Here is a 22580-nt window from a genome sequence, read left to right on the forward strand (position 1 = left end):
ATGATATAATGATGTACAGTGCCCTAATAAATGACAAAATTGTGACATTGAAATTGCTTTGGTGTTGAAAGAAGCATAATCCAAATTTAGGTAGGGTGGCCATGTAAACTAGTCTATTCGTTCATCCGGCCAGACAAACGTGGCTAAAGCGTGACGGATAATCGGATATGGATAATCGGATGTAAGACTAGCAAGTAGCAGCTAACGGTCCTTGAGGATATAAAATGATCATAAATTCATATCGAGGCCTTATTTTCTTCAACTGGAGTTTGCATATTAGCATTTATATATAAACTCATCTCCAATGGGTTAGATATAACCCATTTTTGAATTACAAGCAAAGTGACACATTGTCACCCATAGCCTACTAGCTACCGTTGGAGCTGGCTGTTGTATTTAAAAACCCATTTTTGGTGTTGTTTTTTTTAAAGAAGAGATTTCAAACTTAAATATATGAAATATGGCACGTTTACTAACTTGAAATAAGTATCAAAATAAGAGAATTGACTCCGAAATATGTTTTCACCTGCATTTACGGGGGATAATTCAGTGCACCGACGTGCACTTGCACCGACATAAATGGATGGTTAGATTATATTAAATACACTCTTAGGTTATTAATTATAAATATCAAAGGTTGACATTATCTTATAAGTGTTGTGTCATTTGCACCGTCAGTGTATAGAATAATTTCAAATTTTTATTATGCAATTTATTCTCTCAAAAAAGAATGTATGCTCGTTAAGTCATGTCTTCATGTCTGGCAAGCCTCCCCTCAAAATTTCTAATTCCGGGCCCTTGAAGAAGATGAAGGGGCAGAAAGAATCGAATTAAAACAAGTTAGATCTTACGGTTAGGATTTCTGGTTGAGCCTAAACTACGACTAGTAAGTAGTAGCTACTGGTCCTAGATCTTAATTAATTATAAAAGTCTGCCTCAGCCATTATCAGATTAGAGCAACCTTTTTTTAAAAATAAAAATAAAAAAAAAGGCCTATTAGCTAGAGATGTTGAAGGAGGTAACTGACAGACCCAAGATCGGTTTGAACGATGGAATGACCCAACTTTGCTAAAGAATCAGTTATAAAACTAATGAAAAAGAATTCCATATTAATTCATGAATTATGATACATATTCTATATATGAATATGGATATGGAAAAGGATAAAAAAGATATTTTTTATTGGAATTGGGTTTCTTTCACTTTTTTTTTTTTCATTCCTATTCTTCTTTCTATTTCTGAAAAAAAAAAAATTACATCGCGATTTAGATTGTATCTCGATGAAACAATATATCAATGAGAAGTTAGCCAGATAAGTTTAGCAATTTTTTTTAGATAAACAAAACAGGCCAAAACCCATCTTTCTTCTGTTTATACACCTTATTTTGCTTATTTGCCCGTTCTTACCACAAACTTTTAATAATATGACCGTGATCTGTCATTACGTTCGACTATCTTCACTATAGAATTAAATAAAAAAAGGGGAAATCCGTTAATAAATAACGCGGGGAGGGGGGGGTGTGAAATTTGCAAACCACACCCCTTTTCATTTTTTTAATAATATTTCATTCCAAATTTTTTTGAATTTCCTAAAATACCCTCAAAAATCAGATTTTCTTTTTTCTTTTTGAGTCTTCTCTCTCTCTCTCTCTCTCTCTCTCTCTCTCTCGTTCTCTCCTCCAAAATCACGACGACACTTCCTCTTCTCTCTTTCTTCTCCAGACAATGACAGAGTCTCTTCTCCATTGAAAATTGACCAACCTCAACCTTCGTCTTTCCAAACCAGGTCAGATCCCAACTTTTCTCTTTGCTATCTCACTATATCTACTCTAGTTTCATGTTTAACTTTGCTTTTCTCTTCTGCAATTCAATTGTTTTTACTGTTCCTTCTCTTCTGGCTCATATCAAATTGCATAAGTTTCTTTCTTTATGATTTGTGGGCAATATGTTTGCTGATAAATTGGGAAATTTGAAGTCCTTATTGCTTTTCGAAATTTGGAGATTGAAAAAATTGGGTTGCTTTATGCCATTTGGGTTAGTCAAAAATTTTTTGTTTACTTTCTTTCTTTCTTTCTTTCTTTTGATTGATGCATTCTGTTTTTTTGTTATGCATGTGTTAGGGGTAGTCATATTTTGTTCTACACATTGTTATACATACTATTCTGGTAAGATTTAGGTGATGGATGACTTCCTCGTATGAATAGATTCTTTGAACTTGATGAATTCTTTTTATGGGGTTAGGCAAACTGAATTATGTGAATTACTTTCCGTTATCTAATGGGATTATTGTGAGTTTGGCTCTAAATTGAAAATGAAATAAGGTAACCAATAAGGAATGAATGTAGTGTGAGAGAAATTAAGAATAGTGAATGATGGAAAGAAATTGTTCATGTGTATTTGAAAGTAGTGCTGATATCAGTTTACCCTTTTCATGCAATTTCTTATCTTGCTGGAAAACCATTCTACTTCCTGTACAGCTCAACAGGTCATAGTAATTCAATTTGATAAATTTTGTGATTATTGACTTAAGTCATGAAATCTTTTGGAGAAATAAGGTCATCTCTTCATCAAGTGCAGTGTAATCGGCAAGAAATAATTACAGAAAAACGAAATTCTCTAAGATTATCAAGTTATTTGAGTAGTGTAAATAGTGGGTTTCATGGTTGTATCAGTCATGGAATTGTCTTTCTTGAATTTATATGTAGGCAGCATGTAGGGAGTTGTCCTTGTTTTATTCGAAGTGCCTATGTGCCTCATGAGACCAGGAAGGAGAGAAAACAAAAAAACAGTTTAGAAGGATAGTCTGATATTTGATGATGGTGATGATGTAGAAATCTGCCAAAAACGGAAAAGAAGAGAGATGGAGGACTTAGAAGAAGCTTATAGTATACAGACCCAATTGGATGCAAAAGTTAATGATATTGAGGTGCTTAATATCAAGTTGGAAGAGATCAATGCTGGAAGAGAAAAAGACAAAAGTGAGGATCAGGGAGACTTGACAACTTTACTTGTGCATGAGAAAAAGATAAACAACAGATTCAAGAAGATGGAGTTGGCTAGGAAAGTTCAATCAAAATTTGACGAATTTGATCGCCTGTAATTAGTCTCCTTGTTTAGGTTTTTCTCCAGATTGTTACTGACTGTGATATACCGTTTTTAATTTAAAGGTTTATTATTATTTTATTCTTTTAATTGTTTTTTCTTTTTCTTTTTAAAAGAAAGAATTGATTGGTTTTTGTTTCTATTGTTATTCTATTAGTCGTTTTTTTTTTTCACAGGGAGAGAGGAGAAATAAGAAAGAAACATAACAGAGGGAGAAGGAGTAAAAAAAAAAAAAAAAAAAGAACCTGGGAGAAAGATAGAGAAGAAAGAAGAAAACAAAATAGAAGCGAAGGGAATCGAAGAGGAAGAGAAAAAGAGACAGACAGAGAGGGAGAGGAGAAGCGATGTTAGAAAGGGAGGGAGAGAGATACTGAAGAGAAGAAGTATCGGAGTAGAACAAAGATACTTTTTTATTTATTCATGCCATCTCAAATTGGATCATAAGCTTCTTGACTGTGCGTAGTGGAGTTTGACATAATAAGATCCTTTTCATTCAACTTTGTTTTAATTTTGTCAGTGAGATCAGTGGCCATTCTTGCGGAAGCTGTTGCCTGGTTTGGAGGAGAGAACGAGAGAGAGAGAGAAGACTCAAAAAGAAAATCTGACTTTTGAGGGTATTTTAGGAAGTTCAAAAAAAAATTGGGATAAAATATTATTAAAAAAAATGAAAGGGGGTGTGGTTTGTAAATTTGAGTGTGCAAATTTAACCCCCCTAGAAAATTTAGCTTCACACAAGATGTGCCTGAAGGAGATAGGTTTAAAAAATGAGGCAATAGCTTTGAAACAAAGTTGACACAAAGCCTTGGATGTCTTTCACTATTTTCTTTATCTGCCAAGGGATGTCACAAGCCCCACACCTTCAACTGGACTTTCTTGAAACCATTTTCTAAGGCTTTCTGGAGACCTTCTCGCAATGCAAGAACTTTAGATAGAACAATATTGTTGTAACCAAGATTTCTTGAGCCAGCAAGAAGAGGAAAACCGTACCATTGGAATCACTTATGACAAAATCAGAAACAGCATCATTAATTGTTATGGACAAATCCGTCAAAGTTACTCTTCACATGATGGCTAGTAGGGGGGTGCCACTTATTAATGTTAGATATAACCCTAGGTGTAGCACCTCGATCGAAGATGATAAAATAAAGGAAAGATTCTTGAAAATATTGCTCCGGCGATCGTTCCAATGTTGTATCATAATTTCATAAACATTCTCTTGTCGTCTTTGACATGATGGTATTATGTTGACTAATATTTGCAGAGTCCGTTTATAAAATAAGTTCCAATTATTCACAGTCTTGTGAATAATAATCTTGTCTTCTTGTTAATTATTTCACTATATACAATTAATCTTCCCTGAAACAATAGCATTAATAAACGGATCATAGAACTATCCACTAGAGGACCGGTGTGATCTATGGATCTGATATATTTATATCGAAATTACACCGTCATATACAAGAATGCATTGTTTCAAAGAACAAAGCATAGAGAATGACGAGGTTATTTCATATAAACGTTGTTAATTAAGAAAATAATTAATTAAGTGAATGAACAAGTTAAAAGTTCTAAAAAATATAAAACTTATATGAAATAAAGCGGCAGAAATGATGAGAAAAATCTGAAAGTCACTCTTATAAGAAGTAAATATAGAGGGAGGAATCAAACCCCACTAAGCCAAGTCACAAAAAGTAGTACCATAGTTTGTTAACATGTCTATGACAAACAATTTCAAAAACTATAAGACGGGCATAATTGCATCTAGAATTACATTGCAAATAATATATTCGAACCTAATTGAAGTTAGTAATGGAGAAGGTTGTAAACTTGTAATTCATTGTTAACAATTGTTGCTATGTTGGAAAACCGTTACTTCGGGCTTTGGTCGGAGTAAACAATTTCCACGAGGAAAACGGCTAGTGCTTGAAAATGTTTGTACATCTTTCCCAATCAAGTCATCGAGTTGGACATACGGTTGTGCCTAATCCACCAAATTTTGAATGGCAAGTACGATTTTTTATTAGTTGAAAATGAATTAGGAATAAATGCCTTTCAACCAATAAAAATGAATTAAAACATTGACTATAGAGCATTGTTTGAAAAGGAAAATAATAAGTTATTGGATGGTATACTTTAAGTGAGTGTTCGTCCCTATATTAGTATATTCATCATCAACCAAATTTCAAATCCCCCATTTCCAGTCACAACAGCATTTCTAAACCACTGTTACAACTTTCTCTGCCACTTAAAGAGCGCGGTTTCTTTAGATAGCTTTACATTGTCTAACAATGGTATTTGGTTCTTGCAACAAAACCATGAACTGGGTTTGTTTGCATTTGCTTCTGCTACTAATTTTCTCGGCCAATGCAGTTTACTGTGGCACACTGGTCAAGTCTATTCCCGGGTTCGATGGTGAACTTCCTTTCAAGCTCTACACTGGGTATGTGTAAATTTGTGCCATGTTCTTGGATTTCAATTGGGTTTAGCTATTAACTTATGTTCTCATCTTACATCGACATTTACCTTTGGAAGGTATACGACTGTTAATGGCTCAGAGATGTTTTACTACTTCATTGAGTCAGAAGGAACCCCCAAACAAGACCCTTTGTTGCTGTGGTACAGTGGAGGCCCTGGTTGTTCTGCTTTCAATGGTCTCATTTACGAAAACGGTACAGTACTTTTCTTCATCCTAATGGGCAAATTTCACACATAAATGGGTAACTGCAATTGCTGAGGAACAAGAAAAAAGAAGAAGATTGACCCCTAGATTATATCTTCTATAGGTCCCTTGGCTTTCAACGACACAGATTATGAAGGCGGTGTACCAAAAACATTTTACTATCCATACTCATGGTCAAGGGTAAGTATATATTTTCCCACATTCCTTAAGGTTGTTGTTGTTGTTGTTGGCTTTTTTTTATTTTTTTATTTTTTTTTTTTTTATTTTTTTCTTTTTTCCTGATTTTGAATGGGTTTTCAACCTAGCCTAGGCGCCTAGCTAGGAGGCTCAGCCTCATGCTCGATAAAGTTCTATTATATAAGTCTTAGTTTTGTCATACATTGATATTTTATGACAATTCTCCAGACTGCAAGCCTATTGTTTGTGGATGCACCTGTTGGCACTGGTTTCTCTTATGCAACTGATGCATCAGAATACGCTACCTCCGATACAAAAACAGCAGCACAGGTTTACCAGTTCTTGAGAACGGTAATGCTTCGTATGCAAGAAAACCACACATTTATGTTCCTACAATGAATAATGCAGACATGCATTCTCATTCATCATTTAGTTTCTTAATTTGGGTTGTAATGCAGTGGTTGAATGAGCACCCGCAATACCTCAAGGTTCAGTTGTTTGTTGGGGCTGATTCGTATTCAGGCATATCGGGAACCATTGTTGTTGAACATATAATGGCTGGTATGAATGGACTACATGGAGCACTCTCCGTTGTTATGAAAACCCTTTTGAAAATGACTCATAAAATTTGGAACTGAACTGGCTAAAATGTTTCAGGTAATGATGCCGGATTTAAGCCACGCCTGAATCTCAAGGTTAATTGACTAAAACAATTCATTCTTACATTGAGGCATCATGTTAGTCTTCCCAACTTTTTGGTTAAATTTTGAGAATTGTTCTCTGACATGTTTTCAGGGCTATATTCTAGGGTGTCCAAAAACAGATGAAACTATCAATGAGAATTCTAAGTACTCCTATTCTCACCGGATGGCACTTATATCAGATGAACTCTATTATGTGAGAGACCTCATTCCATTTTCTACTATAATGTTCTTGCAAATTTGCAATCTAGAATATTTGGCTTAATTTCATATATTTAAAAAATGAAACAGGGCAATCTGTTTTGCAATGTGATTGATTGTCTATTATATGTTCCCTAATTGCAAGTGTCCCTGACTTTAATTATTATTTTAAAATTTTCATTTGTGGGTTTGGTGGACAATTTTGTGGAGCCAACTTCAATCAATGGTTATCAGTCATTCACAAATAGTTGAATCGGTAGATTTTCATGTAATTAAACTCCAATTGATGGTGTTATATATTTTGCAGTCGGCTAAAAACAGCTGTAATTCAGATTTCTATGGAGCAACTGTTGATGAACCAGAATGTTACGAGGATGTTCAATTGATTGCAAGGGTGGGAGACACTCAGTTCCTTTTATAATATGTCATCTAAGTTCCCTATAGACTTTTTGGAAATTCAACACTACATCAGTAATTTCATGAACTTGCAGCAAATTAAAGACATAAACAAAAACCATATTCTGGAGCCAAAATGCACATGGGCTTCACCAGTACCCGATGGAGATTCAGCTCGTAGATCTATGCAGGAATACGAATACCCCGAAGACTTCCTCCGGTCACCTCTAAAAAATCCTGAATTCTGTCACGTAAGTATTCCCTCTATCTATAATAGCTGCTACATTTGGACCTGAAAACTTGTCCAGATCTTAGTTTTCACTACAAATTCCCTCCTTGCAGAACTTTAACTATGCGCTATCCTACGTATGGGCAAACGATGATGATGTACGAGCGGCACTTAATATCAGAAATGTACCACCTCTAAACCTGAGATAGTTTTAATATACTTAACATGCCTTGGTTACTTTCTTGCTGATAAGTTTTTGTAAATATGATCAGGGAACAGTATTTGATTGGAAGAGATGCAACAAGAGCTTGGATTACACATATGATGTGTCCAGTGTCCTAGAATATCATCAAAATCTCAGTACCAAGGGACTACAAGTTCTGATATTCAAGTAATTACCTATACTAGCTTGTTCCTGCTGAGGTTTTTATTAAATGTACGTACTATATTTTCTTAACCAGTAGATTTACTTCTTCTCCTGCAGTGGTGATCATGACCTGACAATTCCGAACACCGGCACGGAAGAGTGGATAAAAAAATTGGGTTTGACTGTTGTTAATGACTGGAGACCATGGCTAGTTGATGGTCAGATTGCAGGGTGAGTTCTTTCTTCTGTTTTTTTTTCTTTGTATTTCAGTAATTTGCAAATTCTGTTGTTGATGTTATGTATTTATGCAGATACACCATCAAGTATTCAGAAAATGGATACCGCTTGACATATGCAACCTTAAAGGTAACCTTGCTGCCTAAGTTAATGTCAATATAAACTTTTTCTTCTTTTAAATTTTATTTTAAAATTTTTGTTGTTTTCAATTGATTTCTTAGGGGGCAGGTCACTCACCTCAAGAATACAAGCGTAGAGAAGGTTATGACATGTTCGACAGGTTCATCCATTACTATCCCATCTAGCTAGAAGAAGATGCAGAGAGCATCAAGATGATCGAGGACGGTTTCTTCCTTTGAGAGCGGATAATCAGTTTTCTCTCATTCGTTATATATTAGCATCAATGTAAAATATTGAAAAAGACATGTTATTGAATTTCTAATAAAACTGCAAGTCCTCTATTTTGTTTGTAGAAATTGATTTTGTAAATCTCGGAAAACTCAAGATTGAACAATGAAGTGAAATAATGTAGGCCGTAACAGACTAACAGGATGCATTTTCCGATATCGATCAACAAGAATATTGGCAACCCACAACATTGTTTCGATGTCGGTTCATCCGACTGATACGCGTCCCGAACCCCAGTGAAAATCAAGCAAATGACAGAAATGACCAGGTCGGATCTAGCCAAATCGTAAACGTAAAAATCTACGGTCTCGTCGCCTATTTTGGCCAAAAGACCAAATCGCCGGCACCAACTTTACCTTAGCGGTCACATGCAATCCTCATGATGCCATATGGTCAAAAATTTTGTGAACATTGGCCCCCACCCCAATCAAGGACCCTATGAGAAGGCAAGCATTTATACACAAACAGGACCACCCTATGATGCCATATGGTCAAAATAATACTGTCATTTATACACAAACAGGACCACGCTACACTATCAATTGAAAGATTTCTCCTAATTATGGATTCTGAAACCAATATATGAAATCTGAATTGATAAACTGAACATATTTCTGATTGAAATTGAGTGTTGTCATTTATATATTGTATCAACAAATCAGAGCTACCCAAAAACAATGAGAAATCAGACCTACAATTGACGAATCTTATTCTAAATATCCAAAACAACTATCAAAACAATCCAAAACACTGATTTTCTCACAGTAAACAAAACCAATCACAACTCAATATCCAAAAACTCACCTATCTCCTCCCTCTTCCGCCGTCCACAAATAACCCACCAAGCTTTTTCTTTCCCCCTCAATCTCCGTCGTTCACTTCACAATCTTTGGCACAAATAAGCTTGCTCCCAAATCTCACTTTTTGGGTTATATGCGAAAATAACCCCAGAAAGCTCTGTCTTTTCGATTTCAATCCAGCAAGACGAAACCACTTATACATCAGCTTGATATTCTACCCGACTAGTTAGGGGCAAAATCGACTTTTCTGCCTCTTATGAAAACAATGTGCAAGATATTCTATCAGAACAGTAAGGGCAAAATCGACTTTTCTCATCTTATGTGAACAGTGTGACAGTGAACTGACCTGACGCTTTATATATAGGCCATGTTTGTTTCCCGGAAAGTGGGCATTGGGAAAGGAAATAATTTCCTTTCCTGCATTTGGGGACAACCAAGGAAGAGAAACACTTTTTCAAAGGAAAGGAAAAAGTGGAGGAATTTGGTAAACCACTTTTACATCAGCTTGATATTCTACCCGACTAGTTAGGAGCAAAATCGACTTTTCTGCCTCTTATGAAAACAATGTGCAAGATATTCTATCAGAACAGTAAGGGCAAAATTGACTTTTCTCATCTTATGTGAACATTGTGACAGTGAACTGACCTGACGCTTTATATATAGGCCATGTTTGTTTCCCGGAAAGTGGGCATTGGGAAGGGAAATACTTTCCTTTCCTGCGTTTGGGGACAGCCAAGGAAGAGAAACACTTTTTCAAAGGAAAGGAAAAAGTGGAGGAATTTGGTTCCTTCCCCCCCCCCCCCCCCCCTCCAGAAACACTTTCCCAAAGGAAAGGAAAGTGATTGCTTTCCTTTCCACCAACCAAACATGGCCATAGTACTAGAAAATGGGAGCGGCTAGAATGCGCCCTACGTAAGGTGCGCCTTTGCGGGCTAGACATGCGTGGCTGATTCCTATCCACAGGATTTGAATTGCAAGGTCAATAATGTAATTGTAGAGATAACCAACGTTATCAGTAAAAAGAGTGCCGTTATTGTGACAACCTGAGGGTAGTAATGTAATATGCGCAAGAGGTAACAAGCAAGTTAAAGTTCTGGTAAAGGAAAAGCTCCACATCACATCATAGACCATAACCCCGGACCTTGACACCTTCTTGAAAACTCGATTCTCATCGATTTCAAATTCAAATTCAAATCGATTAATTCGATTCTTGTAGATTCCAGATGGCATAAATCGAACAATTTAGCGAGTTCCAAGCCTCCATGATTGTTGATGATGATGACTGAAAAAGCCACGATTCGGGTCGGATTGCTCCGAATCGAGCTCCCCCGCCTCCATTGTTTCGGATGTCGTCGAGGTTTTCAGTCGGATGAGATTGGATATGTTAGAAGAAGATGATATGGAGTATTGAGTTTACGAAGAAGAAATTTTTCCATGGGTATGGAATCGGGACGCCAAGGGAGAGCCCAGGTCTCATGGTGTTGGGAGTTCAATTGTATGCTGATAACTATTCTTTTGAGGCTGATGAGAATGGGCTGAGGCACATGTTGCTGTGCAAAGTCATATTGGGGAAGAGAGAATTGGACAATTTGATGCCTCCTCTCACCGGGAACGTCTTCGTTGCTCCGAAGCTCGTCTTGTTTGGGCCCAGACACTTGATATGCACGTGTAAATTGAGTTTTATCCAAACCGGAGTAAATTCATTTATTTGGATCTCGTCAACTCAATTCTTTTTGTTTCTCTTTGATTCTATTCGAATGAATCATTCAGATCTTGAATTTCCACACGAAGTGAATTCCAATTTGCAGGGAATTTGGAACTAGCAGAACTGGAGAACTGGAGAAGAAATTGGCTATAATTTGTATCCTAACTATGAATTTCAGTAAAAAGATTTTGGATGGAAACAAAATTCCCAAAGAGAACGTGTTGGTTTCTTCATCAACTGCATGCAATACCGAAATTCAGCAAAATCTCATGAATCCTATACAAATTCTGCAACACCCAAATTCATATTTACCTTTCACGCAAAATTGAAGGAAAAATTGGAGTAGAGAGCAGTTCTGTTCTTTTCCCTATTCTGGACAGAGAAAATATCGGACTCTTTTATATTTGCAGCAAGAAGAGCCACTTGTAGAGGACGAAGGACTTTCGGTTCCTAAGTGCAATAGATAAAGAAGAAAAAAATTAACCGCCTATGTTGGCTGTGAAGCCACAGTCATATACATTAGTTAATTAATAGTTATGGCGGAGATTGGGCTGCAGGTTCGAGCTAAAACTAATTTTTTATTGCCTAAAACTCTAATGATGTGATTAGAGAGATATCTGTTTTGATACATGTTAAACAACAACTAGCGTAGTCCATGATTCACGCACTACTATTATACTGATATTGTCTTCACCTAATTACTTATTATTAAGTATTGAGTTTTAACTCAAAAAACTTATGGGGAATTGAGAGAGCGATCACTCACTTATAAATTATATATTCTCGGTCTAGAATCTCTCTCTCCAACAAAAGATAGGTGCCAGCAATTGAAGAAAAGGGCGATCAAAAAGTAAATAGGGAGAGAGAACTCATGCTCTGCATGATTTACGAATCACGAGCATAATAGTCCACGGTAAACATTAAGTTATTTGAATAGAGTAATTTAGTTGACTCGGTGCCTCTCTAGATCGATAACCAACCGAATTTCAAAGCCATTTCCAGTTACAACAGCAGTTCCAGTCTACTACCATTACCATTTTTCAGTCACTAAATCAGTGTGGTTTCTTTAGATATATAACAACCAAAGCTTAATTAGCAACTAGCTTTCATTGTCTACCAATGGCATTTAGTTCAAACAACAAAACCATGAACTGGGTTTGTCTGCATTTGCTTCTTCTACTGATATTCTCAGCAAATGCAGTTCACTGTGGCACATTGGTCAAGTCTCTTCCGGGGTTCGATGGTGAACTTCCTTTCAACCTCTACACTGGGTACGTATGTGTAAATTTGTAAGATGGGTTTCTTTGGATTCATAAGATTTAGTTTCTAGGATTGCTTGCATTTAGCTAATTACTCATCCTCTCATCTTACAATTACATTTACCTTTGGAAGGTATACGACTGTTAAAGGATCAGAGATGTTTTACTACTTCGTTGAGTCGGAAGGAGACCCCAAAGTGGACCCTTTGTTGCTTTGGTACAGTGGTGGCCCTGGTTGTTCTGCTTTCAATGGCCTCATTTACGAAAATGGTACTGTCTTTTTCACTCTAATGATTAAAATTAAAATAGAATATGGGTAACTGTAATTACTGAGGCAGAAAAAAGAAAACAAAAAAATCTGACTCCTGGTTTATATTTTGTACAGGTCCTTTGGATTTCAATCTTACAGATTATGAAGGAGGTATACCGAAAACTTATCACTACCCATATTCATGGACAAGGGTCAGTATCTTTCCACATTCTTTAAGCTTCTGTGTATTCATCTTAGTTTTGTTAGAGAATTGACGTGTTGTGGCACTTTTCCAGACTGCAAGCATATTGTTTGTGGATGCACCTGTTGGCACTGGTTTCTCCTATGCCACTGATGCATCAGAATATGCTACCTCCGATACAAAAACAGCAGAGCAGGTTTACGGCTTTTTGACAGCGGTAATACTTCATATGCACGTAAACCATACATTTATGATCCTAAAATTAAAGAAGAATGCAGACATTGTCATTCATCATGTGGTTTCCATTGGTTGTAATGCAGTGGTTGAATGAGCACCCGCAATATTCCAAGCTTCAATTATTTGTTGGAGCTGATTCATATGCAGGAGTATCGGGAACCATTGTTGTTAAACATATAATAGATGGTACTAACTTACTAAACAATTAACATTCAGATCAGATTAATCAAAACATTGATTGAGATCTTGGATTTAAAGTGACTAATTGTTTCAGGTAATGATGCTGGAGCATCACCACGCCTCAATCTCAAGGTAAACTGACTACTATATTTCATTTCATACATTGACGCATAATGATTTTCTTTTCAACCTTTTGGTTATGTACAAGTTAAGAGTATTGTCCTTTGAATTGCTTTCAGGGCTATCTTTTAGGGTGTCCACGTACAGATGCAACCATCAATGAGAATTCAAAATATATTTATGCTCACCGGATGGGACTTATATCAGATGACCTTTATCATGTGAGACCTCATTCCAATTTCTACTATGTTCTATCATCTTAGGAAAGTGTTTGGCTTTTGTCAATGTGAAACAGGGCACTCTGTTTCTCCATGTGATTCATTGTCTGTTCTATGTTCTGTGACTTCAATTTGCTACAAATCTAAGCCATTTTTGTTGTTGTGTGCATTTGGTAAATTTGTATTACGGATCTCTATGCAATTCGACTGATATATCTTCTAGTAAACACATGACGCATTATATATTTGCAGTCTGCTTTAGAAAGCTGTAATGCAAGTTTCTATGGAGTAACCACAGATCAACCAGAATGTTATGAGGACCTTCAATTGATTGCAAGGGTGAGACATTTAATTTTTTTCGTCACACACATTAAGTTATCTAAAAGTTACTTGGATATTCAGCACAAAGATGTTTAATTCCATGAACTTGCAGCAAATTAAAGACATAAACAAAAACAATATTCTGGAGCCAAAGTGCACATGGGCTTCGCCAATAAACGATGAAGAACCAGCTCGTAGATCTATGCAGGAAAATGAATACCCTGAAGACTACCTCCGGTCACCTCTACAGAATCCTGAGTTCTGTCATGTAATTTATCTCCTCTATCTACAATGTGTACTATGTTTGGACCTATAATTTGTCCTGATCTTTATTTCTCCCGGAAACATCCTTCATTGCAGACCTTCAGCTATTCTTTATCTTATGTTTGGGCGAACAGTGATGAAGTTCGAGCAGCACTTAATATCAGAAATGTACTTACCACTTCTAAACTGAGATATAGTCTAATATACTTAACATGCCATAGTCACTCTCTTGCTGATAATTTTTTGTAAACATGATCAGGGAACAGTATTTGATTGGAAGAGATGCAATAAGAGCTTAGATTACACATATGATGTGGCAAGTGTCCTCGAATATCATCAAAATCTCAGTACCAAGGGATTACAAGTTCTGATATTCAAGTAACTACTTGTACTTTTTGTAAGCTAATTAATTTGTTCTTCATACATACAGTTTCTGTGCACTATGTTGCTAAACCAGTAGATTACTCCTTCTCCTGCAGTGGTGATCATGACCTTATAATTCCGAACACCGGCACAGAAGCATGGATAAAAAAGTTGGGTTTGACTATTGTTAATGATTGGAGACCATGGCTAGTTGATGGTCAAATTGCTGGGTGAGTTTCTTTTCTGCATTTTTTGTTTCTGTTTCAGTAGCTAGTTTGAATCTTATGTAATCGATCCTATATGTGTTTATGCAGGTACACCATCAAGTATTCAGAAAATGGATACCGCTTGACATATGCAACCCTAAAGGTACTACCTAGCTTCCTACCCAAGTCATGGCAATAAGAAATCACTTTTGGTGTTTTTAAGTTCTTGTTTTAAAATATGCACGTATTTTTTTCTTCCAAAAATTTTGTAGGGAGCAGGTCACTCACCTCAAGAATACAAACGTAGGGAAGGGTATAAAATGTTTGATAGATTCATCCATTACTATCCTATCTAAGAGTAAAGGTGCAGACATCATCAAGATGATCAAGGATATGGTTTCTCCCTTTCAAGCCGGATAAATTTAGTGTTGGAGTATGTAGTAGTGATGGTAACAGTGATGACATCACCGGCTATGATTACATTTCAAATACAATTGATATAGTTGAGAGGCAATAAAAATACGGTCTGAGAATGGGGGCTACATCATTTTTCTCTCATCTATCATATGAGTAATTTTGGTAAAATATTGACTATGTTACTAATTTTTCAATAAAGTCGGAAGGGTTGTATGTTTGATGTGTAGATTTTGGTTTTGAAATTCTGTTACGAGTGAGCAAAAGTGGGAAAACTTGGCATACACGTGCAACCAATATGAGACCATTTGAAAGTGTGGTGTCCGTACTCGAAAACATTATGCCTTTTTAATCGGATGGTTGAGAAAATCAAAATAATGAACGATCTAAATATATAGAGTTTCTTAAGCATGAGCATTTAAAATTTCCCTCATGACTTAAAAATTGTAACTAAATTTCCCTCACTGAAATTATATATCAAATCTTGTAATCGGACTAAAATTTTCGTTATAGAATAAAATCGCAATTTGTAAAATAAGGGGTTCTTATTTCTTAATGTGAAAAATTCAATTGGAGGGTGTAAAATGTAATTAGCCCACTATTATTACAAATAGCAAGTCCTCAGAGTTAGCCCTCTCCCGCAGCTCCGTTGGACAGTTTAGTCCCGGCCGGCGGGGAAGGTATGACTTTCTGCGTCCATCTACAGCTGTAATTGATTTCGGGGAAGGTATGACTTTCTGCGTCCATCTACAGCTGTAATTGATTTCTTTCCTGCCTGTAAATGTGGGTTTAGTTACTGTTTCACGTGCTACTGTCCTAGTTACTCTTTAAACAAAAACAAGTGTTCTTCTCATTTGGGCTCGCGTTCTTCTCTCATTTCAGTCCTTTGGGAGATGGGTAGAGGGGTAGATTGTCATGTGGCTTCATCCACCTACCTCTTTTTCTGCTCCATCATCTTCTTTCTTTGTTTTGGTTCTTGAGGTCCTGGGATGTGAAAGAAGCTTTCTGAAATTTCTTGCACACGAACATGTGGAAATCAACAATCCACCAATAATTGCCGTCAACCTCGATATGGACCCACTATGAACCGCATTTAAAGCCGGTGTCTTTCACCAAAGCTATGTAATTTTATAAAGATCAAACCTTGCTTGCTGGGAGCTACCTTTGCATTGTCTAGGAATGGCATTTGGTTCTGGCAACAACACCATGAGTTGGGTTTGTTTGCATTTGCTTCTTGTTTTGGTTTTCTCAGCAAAGGTAGTTCTTTGTGGCACACGGGTCAAGTCTATTCCGGGTTTCGCTGGTGATCTTCCTTTTAAGCTCTACACTGGGTATGTGTATTTTCTTTTGGATTCAATTTCTTGGTTGTAAGTAATTTAATCAGCTAAAGATTCCTGTTTTTATGCTTTATGATTTTGTACTTTTCGTATTCAGGTATGTCAGTGTGGGTAAAGCAGAGATGTTTTACTACTTCATTGAGTCAGAAGGAAACCCCAAAGAAGATCCTTTGTTGCTGTGGTATAGTGGAGGCCCTGGTTGTTCTGTTTTAAGTGGTATCGTATACGAAAATGGTACTCATCATATTGTATATTTTTTGAATTACTTTTATGATTTCCGTATCGTCTACATCACATATAGTATATTTGAAATTTGGTAGTGAGTGACTCCTAGTGTATATTTTGTAGGTCCTATAGTTTTCAATTATACAGCTTATGAAGGAGGGTTACCATCTACATATTACTACCCATACTCATGGACAAAAGTTAGTACTTCCCTACAGTACTATTTGTTTATGGTTTGCAATCCGATATGATTTTCTGCGTGTTGTGATTTTATAATTGTGACATTTCTCCAGACTGCAAGTGTATTGTTTGTGGATGCACCTGTTGGCACTGGTTTCTCCTATGCAACTAGTGCAGATGAATTCCCTTCTTCAGATTTAAAAACAGCAGCACAGGTTTATGGATTTTTGAGGGAGGTAAACAATTTAGGATACAAAAAGAGTATGAATTAGTCGAATATTAACCAAGTCTTTAGGCTCCTAGAAGTTCAACTTGTCTTACCGTTGATCATGTGGTTTCTTATGGTTGTAATGCAGTGGTTGGAAGAGCACCCACAATTTCTCAAAGTTCAGTTATTTATTGGGGCTGACTCATATTCAGGCCTGACGGGCACCATCGTTGTCAAATACATAATAGATGGTATTGATTGACTGAATAATTAACATTTAGAACAAATTAATCAAGCATTGCGTATTGTTATGGAAAATGGCACCTAAAGCTTGGATCTAAATTGACTGAACTGTTACAGACAATGATGCTGGAGTACTGCCACGACTCAACCTCAAGGTAAAGTGACTAAACTCTTTCATTTGATGCACGTTAGTTCTTTTTATTTCCTTCTATAATGTTGAACACTGAGAGTGTCATCTGGAATGGTTTTAGGGGTATGTTCTAGGGTGTCCACTTACCGATCAAACTCTCAATGGGAATTCAAAGTATGTTTATTCTCATCGGATGGGGCTTATATCAGATGAACTCTACGAGGTACTTCCTCCTTCCAATTTCTACTTCATTTTTAAGAATTTAATGGCTTAATATGATAACAAAGGTTCATTGACTTATATTCTTCAAAAAAAAAAAAAAGGTTCATTGACTTTGCAAAGTGACACTTTGCGGTTTAATGGATGGATTATCTAGTATAAATACCAATCGATGGTGTTGCCTGCTTTTTCCAGGCAGCTAAAGAAAGCTGCAATTCAAGTTTCTATGATGCTACCACGTCAGAGCCAGAATGCTATGAGGACGTTCAATTGATGGCAAAGGTGAGATATCCAATTCCTCTTACTATCACCCATATCATCTAATATACCTGAAGTCTTTTGGAAAAGAAAACTAAAGAGTAGTTTCATGAACTTGCAGCAAATTAAAGACATAAACAAACTCTGCATTCTAGAGCCAAAGTGCACGTGGGCTTCCCCACACCAAGATGGAGAAACAGCTCGTAGATATTTACATGAAAATCCCGAAGAATTCATCCGGTCACTTCCAGAAGATCCTGACTACTACTGTCGAGTAAACTTAATATCCCCTTCTACCAACACTTTCTAGATTTGAAACTAAATTTTCCCAAATTTTACTTTTCACTGTCAATTCCATGCCATTGCAGAACTTCAATTATATGCTGGCTTATGTATGGGCAAACGATGAAGGTGTAAGAAAGGCACTTAATGTCAGAGAGGTATATAAAGTAAAGGGAGTACACTGAACATATTGCATGCCTTTGCTTTTCTTCTGATAAATATTGTAATGGTGATCAGGGAACAGTACTAGATTGGAAGAGATGCAATAAAAGTTTGTTATACACAGAAGATGTGGAAAGTGTCGTTGAGTATCATAAATACCTCAGTACCAAGGGATTACAAGTTCTGATATTCAAGTAATCACTTGCAATTTTTCTATAATACATTATTTCTTATATATTAGAACTTGTATGAACTTGGATAATTTCTCCCTCTGCTGCAGTGGTGATCATGACCTTACAGTCCCAAACACCGGTACGGAACAGTGGATAAGAAGTTTGGATTTGCCTGTTGTCCAATATTGGAGGCCGTGGCTAGTTGATGGTCAAATTGCTGGGTGCGTATTATTATTATTATTTTTACAGCCATATCATGTCTGGAACTCATAAACTGATGCTGTTTGTGTTCATGGTAGATACACTGTCAAGTATTCAAGTAGCGAGGGATACCGTTTGACTTATGCAACTGTAAAGGTACCTTGCTGTCTGAGTCATGACAAAAAAAAATTGTTTAGTATGTAGGGAATGTTTTTATATTTTTTTTTCTTTTTTCTTAATTTCTGCAGGGTGCTGGGCACTCAGCTCCAGAATACAAGCGTAGGGAATGTTATATGATGTTTGATAGGTTCATCCATTACTATCCTCTCTGAAAAAGATGCAGCGAGCTTCAAGATGATCAAGGGCGGATATGTCGTGTATTTGTAGCTTGAGTTTCCAATAAATTAGTTGGTGTTGTCTTCTTTTTATTAGAAATTGCTTTTTGAAACTCTATCAAAATTGCAGAGCTAGAGGACGTAGTCATGTTTGATATATTTAAGTTGATGAATGACTAATTGGCAGTAGATGTACTGATTGTATTATTGCTGTCCTGTTTTATAGTCTGTCTTTAACTTTTAGGTATGTTTCTTCGTCTCTTGGTCCGATTTGGTTGAGTTTTCTGTGGATTTTGGTTGCCATGTAGTTGACCTATATCGTGGTGCAAATGTTGGCTGGTATGTGGAAGCCTCAAAATGTTATTTTTCGTTATAGAATAAAATTGAAAATTTGTAAAATAAGGGGTTCGAATGTGAAAAATTTCAATTGGAGGGTGTAAAATGTAATTAGCCCACTATTATTACAAAATAGCAAAGTCCTCTGATTTAGCCGTCTCCCCACAGTTCCGGCGGGGAAGGTACGATCTGTCGCTGTAAATGTGGGTTTTTTTAGTTACGGTTTCACGTGTTACTTCCCTATCTACTCTTTAAACAAAAAACAAGTCTTTACCATCTGTGGGTTTTATGGAAGCTGTGTTGGGCTCGTGTTCTTCTCCCATTTGGGAGATGGGTAGATTGTTCGGTGACATTTGGCTTCATCCACCTGCCTCTGTTAACATCTTTTTCTGCTCCATCATCTTCTTTCTTTGTTTTGGTTCGTGTGGTCCTGGGATGTGAAAAAAGCTCTCTGAATCTTGTTGCACATGAACATGTTGAAATCAATAATCCACAAATCGTAGCCGTCAACTCGATATGGACCCATTATGAACCGTATTGAAAACCAAATGTCTTTCACCAAAACAATGTAATCTTTATAAAGACCAAAACTTGCTGGAGCTACCTTTGCATTGCCTAGAAATGGCATTTGGTTCTGGCAACAACACCGTGAGTTGGGTTTGTTTGCATTTGCTTCTTGTTATGGTTTTCTCAGCATGCATTTCTTTGTGGCTGTTGGAGGTGAAAAATTCCGATTAGGAACTTGACCAAACAATTAATGCGGACTGGAGCGGGAGCTGACCTGGGAACAATCGAGAAGCTTCCCTCGAGCTTTGACCTGGAGTTTGACCGGTTACTCGAGGAGAAGGGGGGGGGGGGATACCTGCAGAAAACCCTCCGATGCCTAAGTCAGTATGTTTCTTAGTAGTGGAGTTGAGATAATTGGAATTCGATGCATTACCTCGATGTCGAGCAGCCTATTTATATGTGTACTTCGGCGTGGGCTGCAAGTAAACTTGCACAGCAAGTCGCAGCGACTTGAGCGGCACACCACCATTAAGGCCATATTCACTCCTGCAATAACCGTCACTTATTGGAGGCCATGATTGTCATACTGAATGTCGCATTTATCGTCATATTTACAGCTACATCAATTGTTGCATTTACTATTGCCATTACTTCTCTTTAATTGCCTTGATTGCAGGGTCAAATTTATTGACCACCCCCACAATGTCCCCAAATTTTCTCCTTGGGAATTCATCCCAAGAGAAAATTTCCAAAGCTCAAATTTTTCTATGGGCTCCACATCTTTATACTTCTTTTTGGGCATCCTTCTTTGAATTTCATCTAGGCCTTCCTCGTGTTGAAGATGTAGAGGCTCGTATAAGAAGATCCTCGTTCCTTGTTTAGAGTCGGCATCTCATCTCGTCGACGACGCCGACGTCGAAGTGCCCAAATCAGGATTCAAATCTGCCTTTGTCTTGCAGCCATTCTAGTGTCAAGTCTCCGCGTTGCGGACTTGTCTGCTTGTGGAGTCTCTGGTGCCTCGCCCCCAGCGCCGAAGCCTAGTTTCTAGTCTCGCCTGCGTTTGGTGCCCCCATTGAGCTACCTCGTTCCTAAGCCGTGCCCCCAGCGCAGTTCAAGCCAGACTCCGAGCCTGAGGTACCCTGCTATGAAACTCTTCCTCTTTTCCCATCTTATCCCTTCTTAGTCACCTAACATTCTGTGATGTCTCCTTCACAATGACCATGACGTCGGCGTAGGCGTCGATGACATCTTCTTTAATGTCTGCAGTGTCAACCTTGACGGTGGTGACTTTTACTCAATAACCTCGGCACCAGCCTTGAAGTCGGTGACGTCCTTCTCAATAAATACGATGCCAGCCTCGACGTCGATGATCTCGCTCTCAATAACCTCAGCGCTAACCTCCACATCGGTGTCAACCTCGACGTCGGCACCAACCTTAACGTCGGCGCCAACCTCGACGTCGATAACTTGTTTTGCAATAACCTCAGTGTCGAACTCAACGTTGGAGTCTCGTCGTCGGCCCTTGGGGTCAATCTCGACATCGGCGTAGGCATTTTTCTCAACAATCTCACCTCAGCGCCGATCTCGACCTAGATGTCAGTGTTGACCTCGACGTCGATGACGTCTCGATCTCGATGTCGCTGACATCTTTCTCAATGCCTTTAGTGCCAATCTCTATACCGGTGTTCACTTCGACGAGGGCACCTTGACGTTGAGGGCGTCAACCTCGGGTCTGCGTAGGCATCTACTATGATGAAGGCAAGGGCGTCTTGACGTCGGCGTAGGTGTCCACTTCGACAAGGGTGCCTCGACGTCGACGTCCATTTCGATAAGGGTGCCTCGAAATCGAAGTCTATTTCGATGATGGTGTCTCGAAATCAAAATCTATTTCGACGAGGGTGCCTCGAAATCGACTCTATTTCGGCGAGGATGCCTCGAAATAGAAGTCTATTTCGACGAGGGTGTCTCGAAATCAACTCTCCTATGCGCCCCGAAATCGGCGTCTATTTCGGCGATGATGCATCGAAATCGGCGTCTATTTCGACGATGATGCCCCGAAATAGGCATCTATTTCGGCGAGGATGCCTCGAAATCAACTCTCCTGTGTGCCCCTTGGTGGCTGGAGCTGCTTCGAGGATGCTTCGAAATCGAAGTCTGTTTCGACGAGGGCGCCTTGAAATTGGAGTCTATTTCGACGAGGGCGCCTCGTAATCTTCTCAGCATCAATCTTAACGTCAGACTACGTAACGACGTCGGCCCTCGCAACGACCGTCATGGCTTTGATACATACTCCGTATTCCATTCTCCTATTTTCGGTATTCCATTCTCCTATTAGCCCCCCTGTTTTTCTTAGCTGTGCTCGCAGACGCTCAGAAAGAAAAACAAAACAAACGTAAAATATTCGACCCTGCAATCAAGGCAATTAAAGAGAAGTAATGGCAACAGTAAATGCAACAATTGATGTAGCTGTAAATATGACGATAAATGCGACATTCAGTATAATAATCATGGCCGCCAATAAGTGACGGTTATTGCAGGAGTGAATACGGCCTTAATGGTGGTGTGTCGCTCAAGTCGCTGCGACTTGCTGTGCACGTTTACTTGCAGCCCACGCCGAAGTACACGTATAAATAGGCTGCTCGACATCGAGGTAATGCATCGAATTCCAATTATCTCAACTCCACTACTAAGAAACATACTGACTTAGGCATCAGAGGGTTTTCTGCAGGTACCCCCCCCCTTTTCCT

General features: G+C 37.9%; 3 protein-coding genes and 2 long non-coding RNA genes across 6 annotated transcripts; 4 read left to right on the top strand and 1 right to left on the bottom strand.

The window, feature by feature from the left end:
- Nucleotides 1-1638: 1638 nt before the first annotated feature.
- LOC112174115 lies at nucleotides 1639-3192 on the top strand. The gene is made up of 2 exons (XR_002925856.1): nucleotides 1639-1786; nucleotides 2706-3192. It is a non-coding gene; the product is annotated as an uncharacterized LOC112174115 (long non-coding RNA).
- A 2069-nt stretch (nucleotides 3193-5261) lies between these two features.
- Nucleotides 5262-8566, top strand: LOC112174648 (serine carboxypeptidase-like 18). The gene is made up of 14 exons (XM_024312445.2): nucleotides 5262-5542; nucleotides 5635-5771; nucleotides 5886-5962; nucleotides 6188-6310; nucleotides 6418-6520; nucleotides 6617-6654; nucleotides 6755-6856; nucleotides 7169-7255; nucleotides 7353-7508; nucleotides 7600-7671; nucleotides 7759-7877; nucleotides 7971-8084; nucleotides 8165-8219; nucleotides 8312-8566. Exons 1-14 carry the CDS (start codon nucleotides 5391-5393, stop codon nucleotides 8393-8395), a joined length of 1419 nt encoding a protein of 472 aa, XP_024168213.1. The 5' UTR covers nucleotides 5262-5390; the 3' UTR covers nucleotides 8396-8566.
- A 3381-nt stretch (nucleotides 8567-11947) lies between these two features.
- LOC112174652 (serine carboxypeptidase-like 17) lies at nucleotides 11948-15283 on the top strand. The gene is made up of 14 exons (XM_024312453.2): nucleotides 11948-12274; nucleotides 12396-12532; nucleotides 12648-12724; nucleotides 12809-12931; nucleotides 13035-13137; nucleotides 13226-13263; nucleotides 13371-13472; nucleotides 13722-13808; nucleotides 13903-14058; nucleotides 14151-14222; nucleotides 14314-14432; nucleotides 14534-14647; nucleotides 14732-14786; nucleotides 14896-15283. The coding sequence occupies exons 1-14, from the start codon at nucleotides 12123-12125 to the stop codon at nucleotides 14977-14979; spliced, it is 1419 nt and encodes a 472-aa protein (XP_024168221.1). The 5' UTR covers nucleotides 11948-12122; the 3' UTR covers nucleotides 14980-15283.
- A 332-nt stretch (nucleotides 15284-15615) lies between these two features.
- On the top strand, nucleotides 15616-19197 carry LOC112174649 (serine carboxypeptidase-like 17). 2 transcript variants are annotated; one of them, XM_024312447.2, is made up of 15 exons: nucleotides 15616-15764; nucleotides 15920-16368; nucleotides 16472-16608; nucleotides 16723-16799; nucleotides 16893-17015; nucleotides 17136-17238; nucleotides 17348-17385; nucleotides 17482-17583; nucleotides 17775-17861; nucleotides 17959-18111; nucleotides 18206-18277; nucleotides 18357-18475; nucleotides 18562-18675; nucleotides 18754-18811; nucleotides 18904-19197. In XM_024312447.2, the coding sequence occupies exons 2-15, from the start codon at nucleotides 16217-16219 to the stop codon at nucleotides 18985-18987; spliced, it is 1419 nt and encodes a 472-aa protein (XP_024168215.1). In that variant the 5' UTR covers nucleotides 15616-15764; nucleotides 15920-16216; the 3' UTR covers nucleotides 18988-19197. The 2 variants fall into 2 exon arrangements, with proteins under 2 accessions (XP_024168215.1, XP_024168214.1); XM_024312446.2 differs by having other exon boundaries at nucleotides 15685-16368.
- Nucleotides 19047-20151, bottom strand: LOC121050088. Its single transcript, XR_005801756.1, has 2 exons — nucleotides 19931-20151; nucleotides 19047-19756 (listed from the first exon to the last, which is right to left on the bottom strand). It is a non-coding gene; the product is annotated as an uncharacterized LOC121050088 (long non-coding RNA).
- Nucleotides 20152-22580: the final 2429 nt, after the last annotated feature.

This window comes from Rosa chinensis, chromosome 6 (assembly GCF_002994745.2).
Source record: "Rosa chinensis cultivar Old Blush chromosome 6, RchiOBHm-V2, whole genome shotgun sequence".
In the NCBI taxonomy this organism is placed as follows: Eukaryota; Viridiplantae; Streptophyta; class Magnoliopsida; order Rosales; family Rosaceae; genus Rosa; species Rosa chinensis.